Genomic DNA, 20778 nt, shown 5'->3' on the forward strand with positions numbered 1-20778 from the left:
CTGTCCAATTTCGATGAGCTTGTACAAATTGTAGCCTCAGTTTCCTGTTCTTAGCTGAAAGGAGTGGTACCCGGTGTGGTCTTCTGCTGCTGTAGCCCATCTGCCTCAAAGTTCGACGCACTGTGCGTTCAGAGATGCTCTTAGGCCTACCTTGGTTGTAACGGGTGGCGATTTGAGTCACTGTTGCCTTTCTATCAGCTCGAACCAGTCTGCCCATTCTCCTCTGACCTCTGGCATCAACAAGGCATTTCCGCCCACAGAACTGCCGCTCACTGGATTTTTTTTCTTTTTCGGACCATTCTCTGTAAACCCTAGAGATGGTTGTGCGTGAAAATCCCAGTAGATCAGCAGTTTCTGAAATACTCAGACCAGCCCTTCTGGCACCAACAACCATGCCACGTTCAAAGGCACTCAAATCACCTTTCTTCCCCATACTGATGCTCGGTTTGAACTGCAGGAGATTGTCTTGACCATATCTACATGCCTAAATGCACTGAGTTGCCGCCATGTGATTGGCTGATTAGAAATTAGGTGTTAACAAGAAGTTGGACAGGTGTACCTAATAAAGTGGCCAGTGAGTGTATAGTAGATAAGTCAATGGCTGGAAAAGCAAGGTGTTGTTTCGGCCAGCTCTTTTTATTTTATTACAGGAGCTATTTTTGAGCACTTAGCGTTCATCAATAGCCTGTATCTTATGGGTCATTACTGAGAGCGCTCATAAAAGCGCTCTGAAAAATGCCAGTAAAGCACGTGCTTTGGAGTTCTAAAACAGTGGCAGCATAAGGGTGCTTTCACACTTCCGCTACATATGCACTACATGCCGCCCGTTCGCTTCTGTAATGCCGCATTCCGCTAACCTGCAGCAGAACGAAAAGAAGAAAATGCTCTTCTTTTTGTTCTGACACTGATAGCGGAATGTGGCATTACGAAAGCGAACGGGCGGCTGCAGATCGAGGAACCCAGCCGTTCACTTCTATGGGCAATGCAAGCGGAATGCCAGCATTCCGCCAGCATTGCCCTGGGGTCAGCTGGATGTCAGATCCAGAGCGGATCAACCTCTGGCGGCCACCAACATCTAGTGTGAAACCACTCTAAAATTACAGTGTACAAGAGCAGTGGCGTAACTACAAAGCTATGGGCCCCGGTGCGAACTTCCAAATGGGGCCCCCCACCACATTCCCCTAGATACGCCTCGGACTGTTGCAGGAATCTCCTGCACTGCAACATGGTGTTGGGTGCCAGCACAGCCCGCACAGTGGTATATCCAGCACAGCCCGCACAGTGGTATATAGAGCACAGCCCGCACAGTGGTATATCCAGGACAGCCCGCACAGTGGTATATCCAGCACAGCCCGCACAGTGGTATATCCAGCACAGCCCGCACAGTGGTATATCCAGCACAGCCCGCACAGTGGTATATCCAGCACAGCCCGCACAGTGGTATATAGAGCACAGCCCGCACAGTGGTATATAGAGCACAGCCCGCACAGTGGTATATCCAGCACAGCCCGCACAGTGGTATATAGAGCACAGCCCGCACAGTGGTATATAGAGCACAGCCCGCACAGTGGTATATAGAGCACAGCCCGCACAGTGGTATATCCAGGACAGCCCGCACAGTGGTATATCCAGCACAGCCCGCACAGTGGTATATAGAGCACAGCCCGCACAGTGGTATATCCAGCACAGCCCGCACAGTGGTATATAGAGCACAGCCCGCACAGTGGTATATAGAGCACAGCCCGCACAGTGGTATATCGAGCACAGCCCGCACAGTGGTATATCGAGCACAGCCCGCACAGTGGTATATCGAGCACAGCCCGCACAGTGGTATATAGAGCACAGCCCGCACAGTGGTATATCCAGGACAGCCCGCACAGTGGTATATCCAGCACAGCCCGCACAGTGGTATATCCAGCACAGCCCGCACAGGGGTATATAGAGCACAGCCCACATCTCATCCCACCACCCCCGATAATGGCCCCACAGTCCAGTTAAAAAGAAAAAAAAAAAAACACTCTCCTCACCTTTCCTTTTGCCCGCGCTGCTCGTCCCTGCTCCTGTCTCGGTGGCTGCAGTCTGCGCAGGACACAGCAGGTGCGCGATGATATGGCGTCATCGCGCACCCGCAGTGTACTGTCAGAGGCAGAGCGGGGAATGATGGGAGAGGGAGCGTCAGGAGACGCTCTCTCCGACATCATTGCATTGAACTATACCGGTGTCATAGACGGCGGTATAGTTAAATGCGGCGGCGGCACTGGCGGGGGGCGAGGGGGAACAGTACAGCGGGCGGCCCACTACTGGCACCGGCTCTTCTGGCATTTGCCAGAAGTGCCAGATGGCCAGTCCGGCCCCGCAGGTCAGGGGCCGGCCCTGGGCCCCTGACCTGCGGGGCCCGGTCGCAATGGCGACCGCTGCGACCGCGGTAGTTACGCCCCTGTAGAGGCCAAAAATCTAAACAATTTTGAACTTTTACCTGACCCAGCACTCACCTGCTTTGTTGCAAGTTTTGTTGCAGATGTAACAAGTAGCAGGTCACATGAACAGCAAGTTACATTAGACTAGCTTTTATTCCATCTGTACATCAGAATATAGCAGTGTCTGAAATCTCCACAAAGAGAGAAGTGTACTGCCACAAAAAATCAGTCAGCTTCCACAGCAATTCACTTTCTACAACTATGAATTCAGTTCTGTCCAAACGTGGAAGGAGGAAGTTGGTCCATGAGAATCACATTTACTTATTTTCCAAACGAACCGCTGATGATGTCCATTCCATCTGGGTATGTGAAAAACAGTCGACTTGCAGGGGACGTGTTTGGACCAATGAAGAATCTGGCGAAGTTGTGAAAGTAGTCAATTTTCACAGTCACGCAGCACAAGCTGCAAGACCTGAAGCAATCCGACTTGTTAATGAGGCAGTCACCAGGGCAAGGACAACACAGGAGACACCACAACAGATTCTCACAGACGTCGTTTCAGGTGCCCATTCTAATGTTGCAGCACTTCTCCCAAGGAAAGCATCACTGAACAAGACAATACGATTAGCAAGACAACTTGGCAATATCCCAAGGTTACCTCAAACCCTTGATCAACTTGTTATCCCCCTGGAGTTCCAGGAGATCAGTATTGATGGTGTCCAGCAGCAGTTCCTTCTGCATGACTCTGGTAAGCTACTTAACCATTTAACATTGTATTAAAACAATTCCATTATGCATAATTATTGCAAAGTTTATTTTGCACAAATATGAAAAATGCTAGACTATAAGGTGCTGATATAAAATACTATGTGATTTTTGCCTTCAAGGGAAACTTTGAGGGTAATATAATGTAGTGAGGCCTACTGATTCCAACTAGTGTTGGCCGATCACTGGAAAGATAGGATCAGATCGGGCTGATCATACCGAAAGATTGGAATTAATTCCGATCCAATCTCCAGAGCTAGATATATATATATATATATATATATATATATATATATATATATATATATATATATATATATATATACATATATATACACACTGTACGCCAGAACAGTGTGTGTGTATATATTTGTATATATGTGGGTGGGTGATGGTGGTCTGGCACTTTTGGAACTTTGTAATGCAATAAAGGATTTGTATAGGACTTCAGCAGCGCAGAAGTTTTTCTTCATGGATGCATGTTAAGTACGGGCGGAAGCCAATCCCTGCTCTAGCAGCACACTGAGTCCTCTGCAACAATTTCAGTTGAGCCACTCTTCTTCCAGCTTTCTTGCATATATATAATGGCCCCAAGCTGCGCTGTTAAAAAATAAACAAACCCAGTTATTCAACTCTCTCTCCGGTGTCCAGCGCTGTCTCTGGAGGTGCAGGGAATTCCGAAATCCCAACACTATGCATTCTGGGTTGTGCATCACCACCTCTGCACATGTGCCAGGCTGTTCTGTGACGTGATGTGGTGCTTTCCCAGGACCGTCTAGTGAGCGGTCCTGGGATCACTCTCCATTGTAGTTATAGTACGGCAGGCACAGAGGCGGCGATGCACCGCCCAGATTTCGGGATTCCCTGCACTGCTGGGCTAGGAGCCGGAGCCAGTACTAGACACTGGAGAAAGAGTTGAGTAACTGGGTTTGTTTATTTTTTAACAGCGCAGCTTGGAGCCATTTACTAAAGCTAAATATGCACACATGCTGTACACCCGTACAGTGTGTGTGTGTGTGTGTGTGTATGTATATATACGCACACTGTTCGGGCGTGTATGCCCGGACAGTGTTTTCAGATTACAGAGGATTCCGATTTCTAATTCAGATCATCATCATGATCTGGCTACAAGTCGGATCGTAATTTAAAACTAGATGGGCATTTCCTGAAGGAAATACATGGTGCTTGAACAGCGCTGCCAGCTACCAATGAACATCAGGAGCATGTCTGGCATGCAGGGCCCTGCCCCAGGGTAGCCATTTTGGCATGCAGGAATCCTTGGTAGCCACTTTGGTGCACACAGCTTCTCGGTAGCCACTTTGGCCACATCCCCCTATATACAAACACCACTCATATATACAGACATCCCCTTATATTTAGACATCCCCCTTATATACAGACATCCCCCTTATATACAGACATCCCCATTATATAAAGACATCCCCCTTATATACAGACATCCCCCTATATAGACATCCCCCTTATATACAGACACCCCCCTTATATACAGACACCCCCCTTACATACAGACATCCCCCTTACATACAGACATCCCCCTTATATACAGACATCCCCCTTATATAGAGACACCTCCTTATACACAGACATCTGTTATGATCCTTAGTGGTTGAGGATCACAAATTACTCCAGCTAAGTAACAAACATAGGACAAGCTCTAGGGAGGTGGCAAACTGGACTGACCGCAAATCTGAACCTATCCAAACACACTAGAAGTAGCCGGTGAACGTGCCTAAAAATCCTAGACATCTCAAGCCAGCCTGAGGAACTAACTACCCCTAGAGAGAAAGAAAGACCTCTTTTGCCTCCAGAGAAATAATCCCCAAAGATATAGAAGCCCCCAACAGATAATAACGGTGAGGTAAGAGGAAGGCACATACACAGGGGTGAAAGATTCAGCAAATGAGGCCCACTAATACTAGATAGCAGAAAATAGAAAAGAGAATCTATGCGGTCAGTAAAAAACCCTTACAAAATATCCACTCTGAGATTTCAAGAACCCCCACACCAACGGTGTGGGGGGAGAAACTCAGTCCCCTAGAGCAACCAGCAAGCGAGGAAATCACATTTTAGCGAGCTGGACAAAAAACATAATGAACACTGATAATCAAAAAATGACCAAACAAAAACTTAGCTTGTCTTGGAGAGACTGGGAGCAAGGTAGACACAAGGAATCTGAAGAGCACTGAATACATTGATAGCAGGCAAGGAACTGAGTCTCCAGGTGAGCTAAATAGGAAACCAACCAAGGATAACGAACCAGCTGATGCAGCCAACCTGCAGAAAGACAACACTACACAGTACCGCTTGTGACCACTAGAGGGAGCCCAAAAATAGAATTCACAACAGTACCCCCCCTTGAGGAGGGGTCACCGAACCCTCATCAAGACCCCCAGGGCGATCAGGATGAGCCGCGTGGAAGGCACGAACCAAATCGGCCGCATGAACATCAGAGGCGACAACCCAGGAATTATCCTCCTGACCATAGCCCTTCCACTTAACCAAATACTGAAGTCTCCGTCTAGAGATACGAGAATCCAAAATCTTCTCCACCACGTACTCCAATTCGCCCTCGACCAGCACCGGCGCAGGAGGCTCAACAGAAGGAACCACAGGTACCACATACCTCCGCAACAAAGACCTATGGAACACATTATGAATGGCAAACGATGCTGGGAGATCCAAACGAAAAGACACCGGGTTAAGGATTTCCAAGATCTTATAAGGACCGATGAAGCGAGGCTTGAATTTAGGAGAGGAGACCTTCATAGGAACATACAGAGAAGACAGCCACACCAAATCCCCAACACGAAGTCGGGGACCCACACCGCGGCGGCGGTTGGCAAAGCGCTGAGCCTTCTCCTGTGACAACCTCAAATTGTCCACCACAATGGTTCCAAATCTGCTGCAACCTATCCACCACAGAATCCACCCCAGGACAGTCAGAAGGCTCAACCTGACCCGAGGAAAAACGAGGATGAAAACCAGAATTGCAGAAAAAAGGCGAAACCAAAGTAGCAGGACTAGCCCGATTATTAAGGGCAAACTCGGCCAATGGCAAAAAAGTCACCCAATCATCCTGATCAGCAGAAACAAAACATCTCAAATTAGTTTCCAACGTCTGATTAGTTCGCTCGGTTTGGCCATTAGTCTGAGGATGGAAAGCCGACGAAAAAGACAAATCAATGCCCATCTTAGCACAAAAAGTCCGCCAAAACCTGGACACAAACTGGGATCCTCTATCAGACACAATATTTTCAGGAATGCCGTGCAAGCGAACCACATTCTGAAAAAATAGAGGAACCAAATCGGAGGAAGAAGGCAACTTAGGCAAGGGCACCAAATGGACCATCTTGGAAAAACGATCACACACCACCCAGATGACAGACATTATCTGAGATACTGGAAGATCCGAAATAAAATCCATGGAAATGTGCGTCCAAGGCCTTTTCGGAACAGGCAAAGGCAAAAGCAAACCGCTGGCACGAGAACAGCAAGGCTTAGCCCGAGCACAAATCCCACAAGACTGCACAAAGGAACGCACATCCCGCGACAAGGAAGGCCACCAGAAGGACCTAGCCACCAAATCTCTGGTACCAAAAATCCCAGGATGACCCGCCAACACCGAAGAATGAACCTCGGAAATAACTTTGCTGGTCCATCTATCCGGGACAAACAGTCTCTCTGGTGGACAACGGTCAGGTCTATCCGCCTGAAATTTCTGCAGCACTCGTCGCCAATCTGGGGAAATGGCAGACAAAATCACTCCCTCTCTGAGAATACCAGCCGGCTCAGAAACTCCCGGAGAGTCAGGCACAAAAATCCTAGAAAGTGCATCAGCCTTCACGTTATTCGAACCAGGCAGGTATGAGACCACGAAGTTGAAACGGGAGAAAAACAACGACCAACGAGCCTGTCTAGGATTCAGGCGCTTGGCAGATTCAAGGTAAATCAGATTTTTGTGATCAGTCAAGACCACCACACGATGCTTAGCTCCTTCGAGCCAATGTTGCCACTCCTCAAATGCCCACTTCATAGCCAACAACTCCCGATTACCAACATCATAATTCCGCTCGGCAGGCGAAAACTTTCTTGAAAAGAAAGCACATGGCTTCATCACAGAGCCATCAGAGCTTCTCTGCGACAAAACAGCCCCTGCTCCAATCTCAGAAGCATCAACCTCGACCTGGAAGGGGAGACAGACATCTGGCTGACATAAGACTGGAGCTGAAGAAAACCGGTGCTTCAGCTCCCGAAAGGCCTCCACGGCCGCAGGAGACCAATTAGTCACATCAGAACCCTTCTTGGTCAAATCCGTCAAAGATTTAACCACGCTAGAAAAATTAGCGATGAAACGACGGTAAAAATTAGTGAAACCCAAGAACTTCTGAAGACTCTTAACAGACGTGGGCTGAGTCCAGTCATGAATAGCCTGGACCTTGACTGGGTCCATCTCCACAGTAGAAGGAGAAAAAATAAAACCCAAAAAGGAGACCTTCTGTACTCCGAAGAGGCATTTTGAGCCCTTCACAAATAAAGCATTAGCACGCAGGACCTGAAACACCATCCTGACCTGCTTCACATGGGACTCCCAATCATCAGAAAAGACCAAAATGTCATCCAGATAAACAATCATAAATTTATCCAGATATTCTCGGAAGATGTCATGCATGAAGGACTGAAACACAGAAGGAGCATTAGAGAGTCCAAAAGGCATCACCAAGTACTCAAAATGGCCTTCGGGCTTATTAAATGCTGTTTTCCATTCATCTCCCTGCTTAATGCGCACAAGGTTATACGCACCACGGAGATCTATCTTGGTGAACCAACTGGCACCCTTAATCCGAGCAAACAAATCAGACAATAGTGGCAAAGGATACTGAAATTTGACTGTGATTTTTATTCAGAAGACGATAATCTATACAAGGTCTCAAAGAACCGTCCTTCTTGGCCACAAAAAAAAATCCTGCACCAAGAGGGGAAGAGGATGGGCGAATATGTCCCTTCTCCAAAGACTCCTTTATATAACTCCGCATCGCGGCATGCTCTGGTATAGACAAATTAAAAAGTCGTCCCTTAGGGAATTTACTACCAAGAATTAAATTTATAGCACAGTCACAATCCCTATGAGGAGGCAGGGCACATGACCTGGGCTCATCAAATACATCCTGGTAGTCAGACAAAAACTCAGGGACCTCAGAAGGAGTGGAAGAAGCAATAGACACCAACGGAGTATCGCCATGAATTCCCTGACAACCCCAACTTGACACAGACATAGCTTTCCAATCTAAAACTGGATTATGAGCTTGCAGCCATGGCAGACCCAAAACGACAACATCATGCAAATTATGCAGAACAAGAAAGCGAATCACCTCCTGATGTACAGGAGTCATGCACATGGTCATTTACGTCCAATACTGAGGCTTATTCTCAGCCAACGGCGTAGCATCAATTCCCCTCAGAGGAATAGGAAATTCCAATGGCTCCAGGACAAAACCACAGCGCCTGGCAAACGACAAATCCATCAGATTCAGGGCCGCACCTGAATCCACAAAAGCCATAACCGGGTAGGACGACAAAGAACAAATCAAAGTAACAGACAAAATAAATTTAGGCTGTATAGTACCAATGGTAACAGGTTTAGCGATTTTTTTTTTTAAGCGTTTAGAGCATGCTGAGATAACATGAGTAGAATCACCACAGTAAAAGCACAACCCATTTTGACGTCTATGACTTTGACGCTCAACTCTGGTCAGAGTTCGGTCACATTGCATAGACTCAGGTCTCTGTTCGGAAAATACCGCCAAAGGATGAGCAGATTTGCGCTCCCGCAAACGCCGATCAACCTGAATGGCTAAAGCCATAGAATCACTCAGACTTGCAGGGGTGGGAAACCCCACCATAACATTCTTAACGGCCTCAGAAAGACCTCTGAAATTTGCAGCCAGGGCACACTCATTCCATCGAGTAAGCACCGACCATTTCCGAAATTTTTGACAATACACCTCTGCTTCATCCTGACCCTGAGAGATAGCCAGCAACGCTTTTTCTGCCTGATTCTCAAGATTAGGCTCCTCATAAAGCAGTCCAAGAGCCAGAAAAAATGCATCTACATTAAGCAATGCAGGATCTCCTGGCGCCAGAGAGAAAGCCCAATCTTGAGGGTCACCACGCAACAAGGAGATAACAATTTTAACTTGCTGAGCGGAATCACCAGAGGAACGAGGTCTCAGAGATAGAAATAACTTACAATTATTCTTAAAATTTAGAAACCTAGATCTATCTCCAGAAAACAACTCAGGAATGGGTATCTTTGGTTCTGACATATGGCTATGAATAACAAAATCCTGAATACTTTGCACCCGTGCAGTAAGATGATCCACACTAGAAGTCAGAGTCTGAACATTCATGTCTGCAGCTGAGCTCAAAACCACCCAGAGTTCAAGGGGATGAAAGAAGCTAAACAGACTGCAGCAAAGGAAAAGCGGGAGGGAAAAAAAAAATGTACTCAGGTCTTCTTTTTATCCCACTTCTGCGATGCATTAAACACTTTTAGGCCTGCTATACTGTTATGATCCTTAGTGGTTGAGGATCACAAATTACTCCAGCTAAGTAACAAACATAGGACAAGCTCTAGGGAGGTGGCAAACTGGACTGACCGCAAATCTGAACCTATCCAAACACACTAGAAGTAGCCGGTGAACGTGCCTAAAAATCCTAGACGTCTCGAGCCAGCCTGAGGAACTAACTACCCCTAGAGAGAAAGAAAGACCTCTCTTGCCTCCAGAGAAATAATCCCCAAAGATATAGAAGCCCCCAACAGATAATAACGGTGAGGTAAGAGGAAGGCACATACACAGGGGTGAAAGCAGATTCAGCAAATGAGGCCCACTAATACTAGATAGCAGAAAATAGAAAAGAGAATCTATGCGGTCAGTAAAAAACCCTTACAAAATATCCACTCTGAGATTTCAAGAACCCCCACACCAACTAACGGTGTGGGGGGAGAAACTCAGTCCCCTAGAGCAACCAGCAAGTGAGGAAATCACATTTTAGCGAGCTGGACAAAAAACATAATGAACACTGATAATCAAAAAATGATCAAACAAAAACTTAGCTTGTCTTGGAGAGACTGGGAGCAAGGTAGACACAAGGAATCTGAAGAGCACTGAATACATTGATAGCAGGCAAGGAACTGAGTCTCCAGGTGAGCTAAATAGGAAACCAACCAAGGATAACGAACCAGCTGATGCAGCCAACCTGCAGAAAGACAACACTACACAGTACCGCTTGTGACCACTAGAGGGAGCCCAAAAATAGAATTCACAACAGACATCCCCCTATATATACATACATCCCCTTATATACAGACATCCCCCTATATACAGACACCACTCCTATATACAGACATCCCTCTATATACAGACACCACTCCTATATACAGACATCCCTCTATATACAGACACCACTCCTATATACGGACATCCCTCTATATACAGACACCACTCCTATATACAGACATCCCTCTATATACAGACATCTCTCCTATATACAGACATCCCCCTATATACAGACATCTCTCCTATATACGGACATTCCTCTATATACAGACACCACTCCTATATACAGACATCCCTCTATATACAAACACCACTCCTATATGCAGACATCCCTCTATATACAGACACCACTCCGTTATACAGACATCCCTCTATATACAGACATCCCCCTATGTACAGACACCACTCCTATATACAGACATCCCTCTATATACAGACACCACTCCTATATACAGACATCCCTCTGTATACAGACACCACTCCTATATACAGACATCCCTCCATATACAGACACCACTCCTATATACAAACATCCCTCTATATACAGATATCTCTCCTATATACAGACATCCCTCTATATACAGACATCCCTCTATATACAGACACCACTCCTATATACAGACACCACACCTATATACAGACATCCCTCTATATACAGACATCTCTCCTATATACAGACATCCCTCTATATACAGACACCACTCCTATATACAGACATCCCTCTATATACAGACACCACTCCTATATACAGACATCCCTCTATATACAGACACCACTCCTATATACAAACATCCCTCTATATACAGACACCACTCCTATATACAGACATCCCTCTATATACAGACACCACTCCTATATACAGACATCCCTCTATATACAGACACCACTCCTATATACAGATATTCCTCTATATACAGACATCTCTCCTATATACAGACATCCCCCTATATCCAGACATCTCTCCTATATACGGACATTCCTCCATATACAGACACCACTCCTATATACAGACATCCCTCTATATACAGACACCACTCCTATATGCAGACATCCCTCTATATACAGACACCACTCCTATATGCAGACATCCCTCTATATACAGACACCACTCCTATATACAGACATCCCCCTATATACAGACACCACTCCTATATACAGACATCCCTCTATATAGACACCACTCCTATATACAGACATCCCTCTGTATACAGACACCACTCCTATATACAGACATCCCTCTATATACAGACACCACTCCTATATACGGACATCCCTCTGTATACAGACACCACTCCTATATACAGACATCCCCCTATATACAGACACCACTCCTATATACAGACATCCCTCTATATACAGACACCACTCCTATATACAGACATCCCTCTATATACAGACACCACTCCTATATACAGACATCCCTCTATATACCGACACCACTCCTATATACAGACATCCCTCTATATACAGACACCACTCCTATATTCAGACATCCCTCTATATACAGACACCACTCCTATATTCAGACATCCCCCTATATAGAGACACCACTCCTATATACAGACACCACACCTATATACAGACATCCCTCTATATGCAGACATCTCTCCTATATACAGACATCCCTCTATATACAGACACCACTCCTATATACAGACATCCCTCTATATACAGACACCACTCCTATATACAGACATCCCTCTATATACAGACACCACTCCTATATACAGACATCCCTCTATATACAGACATCCCTCTATACACAGACACCACTCCTATATACAGACATCCCTCTATATACAGACACCACTCCTATATACAGACATCCCTCTATATACAGACACCACTCCTATATTCAGACATCTCTCTATATACAGACATCCCCCTATATACAGACACCACTCCTATATACAGACATCCCCCTATATACAGACACCACTCCTATATACAGACATCCCTCTGTATACAGACACCACTCCTATATACAGACATCCCTCTATATACAGACACCACTTCTTTATACAGACATCCCTCTATATACAGACATATCTCCTATATTCAGACATCCCCCTATATGGAGACACCACTCCTATATACAGACATCCCCCTATATACAGACACCACTCCTATATACAGAAATCCCTCTATATACAGACACCACTCCTATATACAGACATCCCTCTATATACAGACACCACTCCTATATACAGACATCCCCCTATATACAGACACCACTCCTATATACAGACATCCCTCTGTATACAGACACCACTCCTATATACAGACATCCCTCTATATACAGACACCACTCCTATATACAGACATCCCTCTATATACAGACACCACTCCTATATACAGACATCCCTCTATATACAGACATATCTCCTATATTTAGACATCCCCCTATATAGAGACACCACTCCTATATACAGACACCACACCTATATACAGACATCCCTCTATATGCAGACATCTCTCCTATATACAGACATCCCTCTATATACAGACACCACTCCTATATACAGACATCCCCCTATATACAGACACCACTCCTATATACAGACATCCCTCTATATACAGACACCACTCCTATATACAGACATCCCTCTATATACAGACACCACTCCTATATACAGACATCCCTCTATACACAGACACCACTCCTATATACAGACATCCCTCTATATACAGACACCACTCCTATATACAGACATCCCTCTATATACAGACACCACTCCTATATTCAGACATCCCTCTATATACAGACATCCCCCTATATACAGACACCACTCCTATATACAGACATCCCCCTATATACAGACACCACTCCTATATACAGACATCCCTCTGTATACAGACACCACTCCTATATACAGACATCCCTCTATATACAGACACCACTCCTATATACAGACATCCCTCTATATACAGACATATCTCCTATATTCAGACATCCCCCTATATGGAGACACCACTCCTATATACAGACATCCCTCTATATACAGACACCACTCCTATATACAGACATCCCTCTATATACAGACACCACTCCTATATACAGACATCCCTCTGTATACAGACACCACTCCTATATACAGACATCCCTCTATATACAGACACCACTCCTATATACAGACATCCCTCTATATACAGACACCACTCCTATATACAGACATCCCTCTATATACAGACATATCTCCTATATTCAGACATCCCCCTATATAGACACCACTCCTATATACAGACACCACACCTATATACAGACATCCCTCTATATGCAGACATCTCTCCTATATACAGACATCCCTCTATATACAGACACCACTCCTATATACAGACATCCCTCTATATACAGACACCACTCCTATATACAGACATCCCTCTATATACAGACACCACTCCTATATTCAGACATCCCTCTATATACAGACATCCCCCTATATACAGACACCACTCCTATATACAGACATCCCTCTATATACAGACACCACTCCTATATACAGACATCCCTCTATATACAGACACCACTCCTATATACAGACATCCCTCTATACACAGACACCACTCCTATATACAGACATCCCTCTATATACAGACACCACTCCTATATACAGACATCCCTCTATATACAGACACCACTCCTATATTCAGACATCCCTCTATATACAGACATCCCTCTATATAGACACCACTCCTATATACAGACATCCCCCTATATACAGACACCACTCCTATATACAGACATCCCTCTGTATACAGACACCACTCCTATATACAGACATCCCTCTGTATACAGACACCACTCCTATATACAGACATCCCTCTATATACAGACACCACTCCTATATACAGACATCCCTCTATATACAGACATATCTCCTATATTCAGACATCCCCCTATATGGAGACACCACTCCTATATACAGACATCCCCCTATATACAGACACCACTCCTATATACAGAAATCCCTCTATATACAGACACCACTCCTATATACAGACATCCCTCTATATACAGACACCACTCCTATATACAGACATCCCCCTATATACAGACACCACTCCTATATACAGACATCCCTCTGTATACAGACACCACTCCTATATACAGACATCCCTTATATACAGACACCACTCCTATATACAGAAATCCCTCTATATACAGACACCACTCCTATATACAGACATCCCTCTATATACAGACACCACTCCTATATACAGACATCCCTCTATATACAGACATATCTCCTATATTCAGACATCCCCCTATATGGAGACACCACTCCTATATACAGACATCCCCCTATATACAGACACCACTCCTATATACAGAAATCCCTCTATATACAGACACCACTCCTATATACAGACATCCCTCTATATACAGACATCCCCCTATATACAGACACCACTCCTATATACAGACATCCCTCTGTATACAGACACCACTCCTATATACAGACATCCCTTATATACAGACACCACTCCTATATACAGAAATCCCTCTATATACAGACACCACTCCTATATACAGACATCCCCCTATATACAGACACCACTCCTATATACAGACATCCCTCTGTATACAGACACCACTCCTATATACAGACATCCCTTATATACAGACACCACTCCTATATACAGAAATCCCTCTATATACAGACACCACTCCTATATACAGACATCCCCCTATATACAGACACCACTCCTATATACAGACATCCCTCTGTATACAGACACCACTCCTATATACAGACATCCCTTATATACAGACACCACTCCTATATACAGACATCCCTCTATATACAGACATATCTCCAATATTCAGACATCCCCCTATATAGAGACACCACTCCTATATACAGACATCCCCCTATATACAGACACCACTCCTATATACAGACATCCCCTATATACAGACACCACTCCTATATACAGATATCCCTCTATATACAGACATCTCTCCAATATTCAGACATCCCCCTATATAGAGACACCACTTCTATATACAGACATCCCCCTATATACAGACACCACTCCTATATACAGAAATCCCTCTATATACAGACACCACTCCTATATACAGACATCCCCCTATATACAGACACCACTCCTATATACAGACATCCCTCTATATACAGACATCTCTCCTATATTCAGACATCCCCCCTATATAGAGACACCACTCCTATATACAGACATCCCCCTATATACAGACACCACTCCTATATACAGACATCCCCCTATATACAGACATCACTCCTATATACAGACATCCCTCTATATACAGACATCTCTCCAATATTCAGACATCCCCCTATATAGAGACACCACTCCTATATACAGACATCCCCCTATATACAGACACCACTCCTATATACAGAAATCCCTCTATATACAGACACTACTCCTATATACAGATATCCCCCTATATACAGACACCACTCCTATATACAGACATCCCTTATATACAGACACCACTCCTATATACAGACATCCCTCTATATACAGACATATCTCCAATATTCAGACATCCCCCTATATAGAGACACCACTCCTATATACAGACATCCCCCTATATACAGACACCACTCCTATATACAGACATCCCCCTATATACAGACACCACTCCTATATACAGACATCCCCCTATATACAGACACCACTCCTATATACAGACATCCCTCTATATACAGACACCACTCCTATATACAGACATCCCCCTATATACAGACACCACTCCTATATACAGACATCCCTCTAAATACAGACACCACTCCTATATACAGACATCCCCCCTATTTACAGACTCCTATATACAGGTCAGAGTTGTGGGTCACTTACTTTTCACACACGGGGCCGGGGGAGCACTTACTTTTCACACACGGGGCCGGGGGGGCACTTACTTTTCACACACGGGGCCGGGGGGGCACTTACTTTTCACACATGGGGCCGGGGGGGCACTTACTTTTCACACACGGGGCCGGGGGCACTTACTTTTCACACACGGGGCCGGGGGGGCACTTACTTTTCACACACGGGGCCGGGGGGGCACTTACTTTTCACACATGGGGCCGGGGGGGCACTTACTTTTCACACACGGGGCCGGGGGGGCACTTACTTTTCACACACGGGGCCGGGGGGCACTTACTTTTCACAGATGGGGCCAGGGGGCACTTACTTTTCACACACGGGGCCGGGGGGGCACTTACTTTTCACACACGGGGCCGGGGGGCACTTACTTTTCACACACGGGGCCGGGGGGCACTTACTTTTCACACACGGGGCCGGGGGGCACTTACTTTTCACACACGGGGCCGGGGGGGGCACTTACTTTTCACACACGGGACCGGGGGTGCACTTTTCACACACGGGACGAGAGGGTGTCATAGTCACTTTATTCTGATGTTTGACTTTGATAAATGATCATGTCCTAAAATGGACACCATACATTTGCATAGCTGCCATCTTTGGAAGGTCAAGTTGGGGGTAATGAAAAGTTCGCCATTATTTCCTATGGGAATTTTTTTTTTTTAAAAAATGCGATTTAAAAAAAAACTACATATCGGATCGACTATAAAAGTCATAGCACACCTGTCCCCACCGAGGCCTTCGAAACGCCGCCTGAACGGGGTCTCTGCGCAGAAAACGCGGAGAAGAATAGGAAGAAAATATAAGAAATCGGGGGTTCAAGCACCATAATAACGATCAGCCTGAAAATCGTAATAAATTACGATCTTCAGTGATCGGATCGGCCAACACTAATTCCATATATGCAGCATTGTACTGGCCATACCTGTCCTGGATGCTGCCCCGGAGTTCAGCCTCGCCTGTCTGCGGCATGCACGGGCTGAACTGCCACTGCCGGCTGATTCCTCGGCTCTCGTAGTTCAGTCCTGCAGATCCGTGGACAGGTCGGGCTGAACTCCGGAGCTCAGGTGAGATACGCCAGGATTTGCAGAGGTGTTTTGCCTGCTGCTTGCAAGCACTTTTTAAGCACTTTGCAAACGCTTTGGCAAAACGATTCTGCAAATAGGGGACGTGGCCAAGCCCTGCTATGGCCTAAACCGAGCATATTTCCCGTGGTTTGCAGGCATTTTTCAGGAGGTTTCCCTCTTGCCCATTCTCTTGAATGGGCGAGTTAAGCATGGGATCTGTCGGAAAATAGCTTTGAAGCTATTTTCCGGTGGGGCGTTTTCCAGCCCTCCGGCCGGAATCCGCCCGTTACCCGCACCATAGACATGAAAGGGCGGGTTTCAGGCAGGAAACACAGCATGGAATACGCCTGTAAATCCAGCTTGTCTGGATAAAGCCTGAGGCCTCGTGCCCACTGACGGAAGGGGATTGCGGAGCGGCATCTCCGCAGCGGCTGTAATTGCGGTAGCAATTGCAGATCCCACAGGAATCTATTTGTGCCTGCAATTGTGGCCACTATTGTGGTACCCTAATTCTGTATCAAAATCTTTACTTATCTCTATGGATTTAGGTGCAGGTTTTAGTACAGGATTTCAGCCCCTTGTCAGAATGGCTGAAATTTTCTTTGTATAATGGCAGCATACGTTGACATGCTGCACTGCATGTTTTTTTTTTTGTAAACAACATTTTTTCATCAGCATGTGGATGGGATTTACACATTAATGCTGCATATGACCCCAGCCTAATGGACCATTCAGTTATGCCTTAGGCCAAAAGCACACTGGTGATTTTACTGGCATTTTTTGCGTTCTGCACAATCCTCTCAATGAGACAGCATAGGCAGTGTGGACGTTACGAACGTCCGCGCTGCCCACCCGATGACTAGTGCGCCCATCCGCCTGAATGGAAAGCCCCATTCAGGCGGGCGGCCCGCCCAGTCGTTCATTCAGACGTCCAGCTGCACGGCCGCGTCTGGATGCGGCTGTCAACTAGACGGCCGTTCAGCATGGTGGCGATCGGCCGTTCTGAACAGCCGTCTAGTTGAAGGGTCTAAAGGTACCCTAAAAATTTGCCCTATTTCAAGTTTGAAAGTAATTTTAATTTTAAACAAAAATCTATCATTTTCCACTGGGACAATATATGTTGTAAAAAACTATTGGTTGGCCCCTTCACACTAGATTTTGCTTCAGTTTTTTTATTATGAAATCAGAAAATCTGGGGCAAAATGTGAGTTTTTAATGTGAGATATGAACAGAGGCTTCTGATTAGGATATTTTTTTTGTGAATTTATCCCAAAATTCTTTGTCTGCTGCTTGTTGCACTTTTTCTGTTATTTCCTCTACTAATACTTTCATTTTAAATTAGGAAATGGACACAGCCGTATGTTGATATTTGGAACAAGAGACAATCTCCATCTACTGGCACAAAGTAAAGAGTGGTTTGCTGATGGCATGTTTTTCACTACACCAGCCTTGTTTAAGCAACTTTACACAATCCATGTAGTCCACAGCGGCCTTGTTGTTCCGCTAGTGTACACCTTGCTGACAGACAAGAGCCGTTCTACATACCAGAGGTTGCTGCAAGAGCTGAAGAACTTGCAGCCTGGACTGCAGCCAGACAACCTGATGTTGGATTTTGAACTAGCTGCAACACAGGCATTTGAAAGTGAATTCCCCAACCTTGTGAAGACTGGTTGCTTTTTTTACCTATCACAGTCGGTTTGGCGTAAAGTTCAAAATGAAGGACTCAAGATTCAATACCAAGGTGACCATGAATTTGCCCACTGGATACGCATGATACCTGCCCTGGCCTTTCTACCACCACAGAATGTTGTGCAATCATTTGAAGAATTGGTGGAAGATCCTGACTTTCCATAAGAAGCAATACCGTGTATGAACGAACATTGAATGATCAACAGCGAACAAATAATGATGTCGAAGGATGGCACCGTAGCTTTCGAGAAACATGTGGTACTCTTTTCCAAAATATATACCGGTTCATTAACTGTCTGAAACATCAGCAAGAGCTCCATAGTTTTGAAATTATTCAGATAATAGCAGGAAATCCCATCGCTGCAAGAAACAAAAAGTATGCTGCAATTTCAGCAAGGGTTATACGTATCGTGCAAGATTTCAATAATAGAAGCTTGATGAATTATCTGAGAGGCATTGCCTACAGCTTTGAATTTTAGTTCATGGTCACATATTGTATGTTTTGAGAGCAGTGTTTTTAGCTGTAAAATAATTCAAGCATTATAACCTGTAATTTGTATTTTCTCTTTTTCTCTAATCCTTCCCCTCTATACCTTTTTATGTTTCTTGTTAAAACAGTTTTGATATATACAGTTAAAGCATAACTCTACAAAAAACATGTTATGTTATAGTACCTGTAACCATGATATTCATTTCCAAAGGAGACCTTCCAGCAGCTTCACTTCTGTGTGAAAAGTCTCATCCAAGTTAACGCTCCATGTGCTGCAGGATTTCAGTGGTTGCTAAGGAGGTTGTTTCTCCTTAGTAGCAGTAATTGTGGATGGATTTTAGAGGACATGGCTGCACAGGAGCATGCAACTAACAATATATTCCCTATGATGTATAAACGGCTGCTGGTTTACAGCCCTCTGCAAAGCCCCCCCTATGTGTTCCGTCCTGTAACGGCTTTACACAGGCAGGGGGGAGCCCTCCTCTTGTCCAGGACAGAGCACATGAGCAGAGGGTGAAGGGGAGCTTTGCAGAGGGCTGTGAACAAGCAGCCCTGAATGTACCATAGGGAGCCAGGATCCGTTCTGCTATCAAGGGGGCACGACCTCCTTAGTAACCAGTGAAATCCTACTATTTTCCTGTCTGTTTGTAAAATTACTCATCTAGAAAACAAAGTTTTAGAATAAAAAAATCTAATTTGATCAGAATTCTATATCTTAGACTCATATGGTGTATTATTAGTGATAAGCGAACCTGCCAATGTTCAGTTCAGGCAGGTCTTTCCCAGATGCAAAAGATCCAGGAGCAAATTGCTAGAGGCAAAACATCCAGGGATGAACTGCTGGGGGCGAAACATCCGGGGGCAAACTATCTGGGGGTGAACTGCTGGGGGCGAAACATCCGGGGGCGAACTGCTGGGGGCAAAACATCCGGGTGCAAAACATCTGGGGGCGAACTGCTGGGGGCGAAACATCCGGGGGCGAACTGCTGGGGGCAAAACATCCGGGGGCGAACTGCCGGGGGCGAACTGCTGGGGGCAAAACATCCGGGTGCAAAACGTCTGGGGGCGAACTGCTGGGTGCGAAACATCCGGGGGCGAACTGCTGGGGGCGAAACATCCGG

The 20778-nt window shown here is 45.4% G+C and overlaps 2 protein-coding genes across 4 annotated transcripts in view; one reads left to right on the plus strand and one right to left on the minus strand.

The window, feature by feature from the left end:
* Window positions 1–20778, minus strand: part of NME5 (NME/NM23 family member 5) — a 388198-nt gene that overhangs the window by 88952 nt on the left and 278468 nt on the right. The window lies entirely within an intron of this gene.
* On the plus strand, window positions 2477–20525 carry LOC143773867 (uncharacterized). Its single transcript, XM_077261185.1, has 2 exons — window positions 2477–3165; window positions 18821–20525. Exons 1-2 carry the CDS (start codon window positions 2679–2681, stop codon window positions 19330–19332), a joined length of 999 nt encoding a protein of 332 aa, XP_077117300.1. The 5' UTR covers window positions 2477–2678; the 3' UTR covers window positions 19333–20525.

This window comes from Ranitomeya variabilis, chromosome 5, assembly GCF_051348905.1.
Source record: "Ranitomeya variabilis isolate aRanVar5 chromosome 5, aRanVar5.hap1, whole genome shotgun sequence".
NCBI classification, from domain to species: domain Eukaryota; kingdom Metazoa; phylum Chordata; class Amphibia; order Anura; family Dendrobatidae; genus Ranitomeya; species Ranitomeya variabilis.

Coding starts and splice junctions, on each gene's coding strand:
- LOC143773867 (XM_077261185.1), top strand. CDS start 2,679: ATGAATTCAGTTCTGTCCAAACGTGGAAGGAGGAAGTTGGTCCATGAG. Junction 3,166..18,820: donor GTTCCTTCTGCATGACTCTG/GTAAGCTACTTA, acceptor ATTTTAAATTAG/GAAATGGACACAGCCGTATG.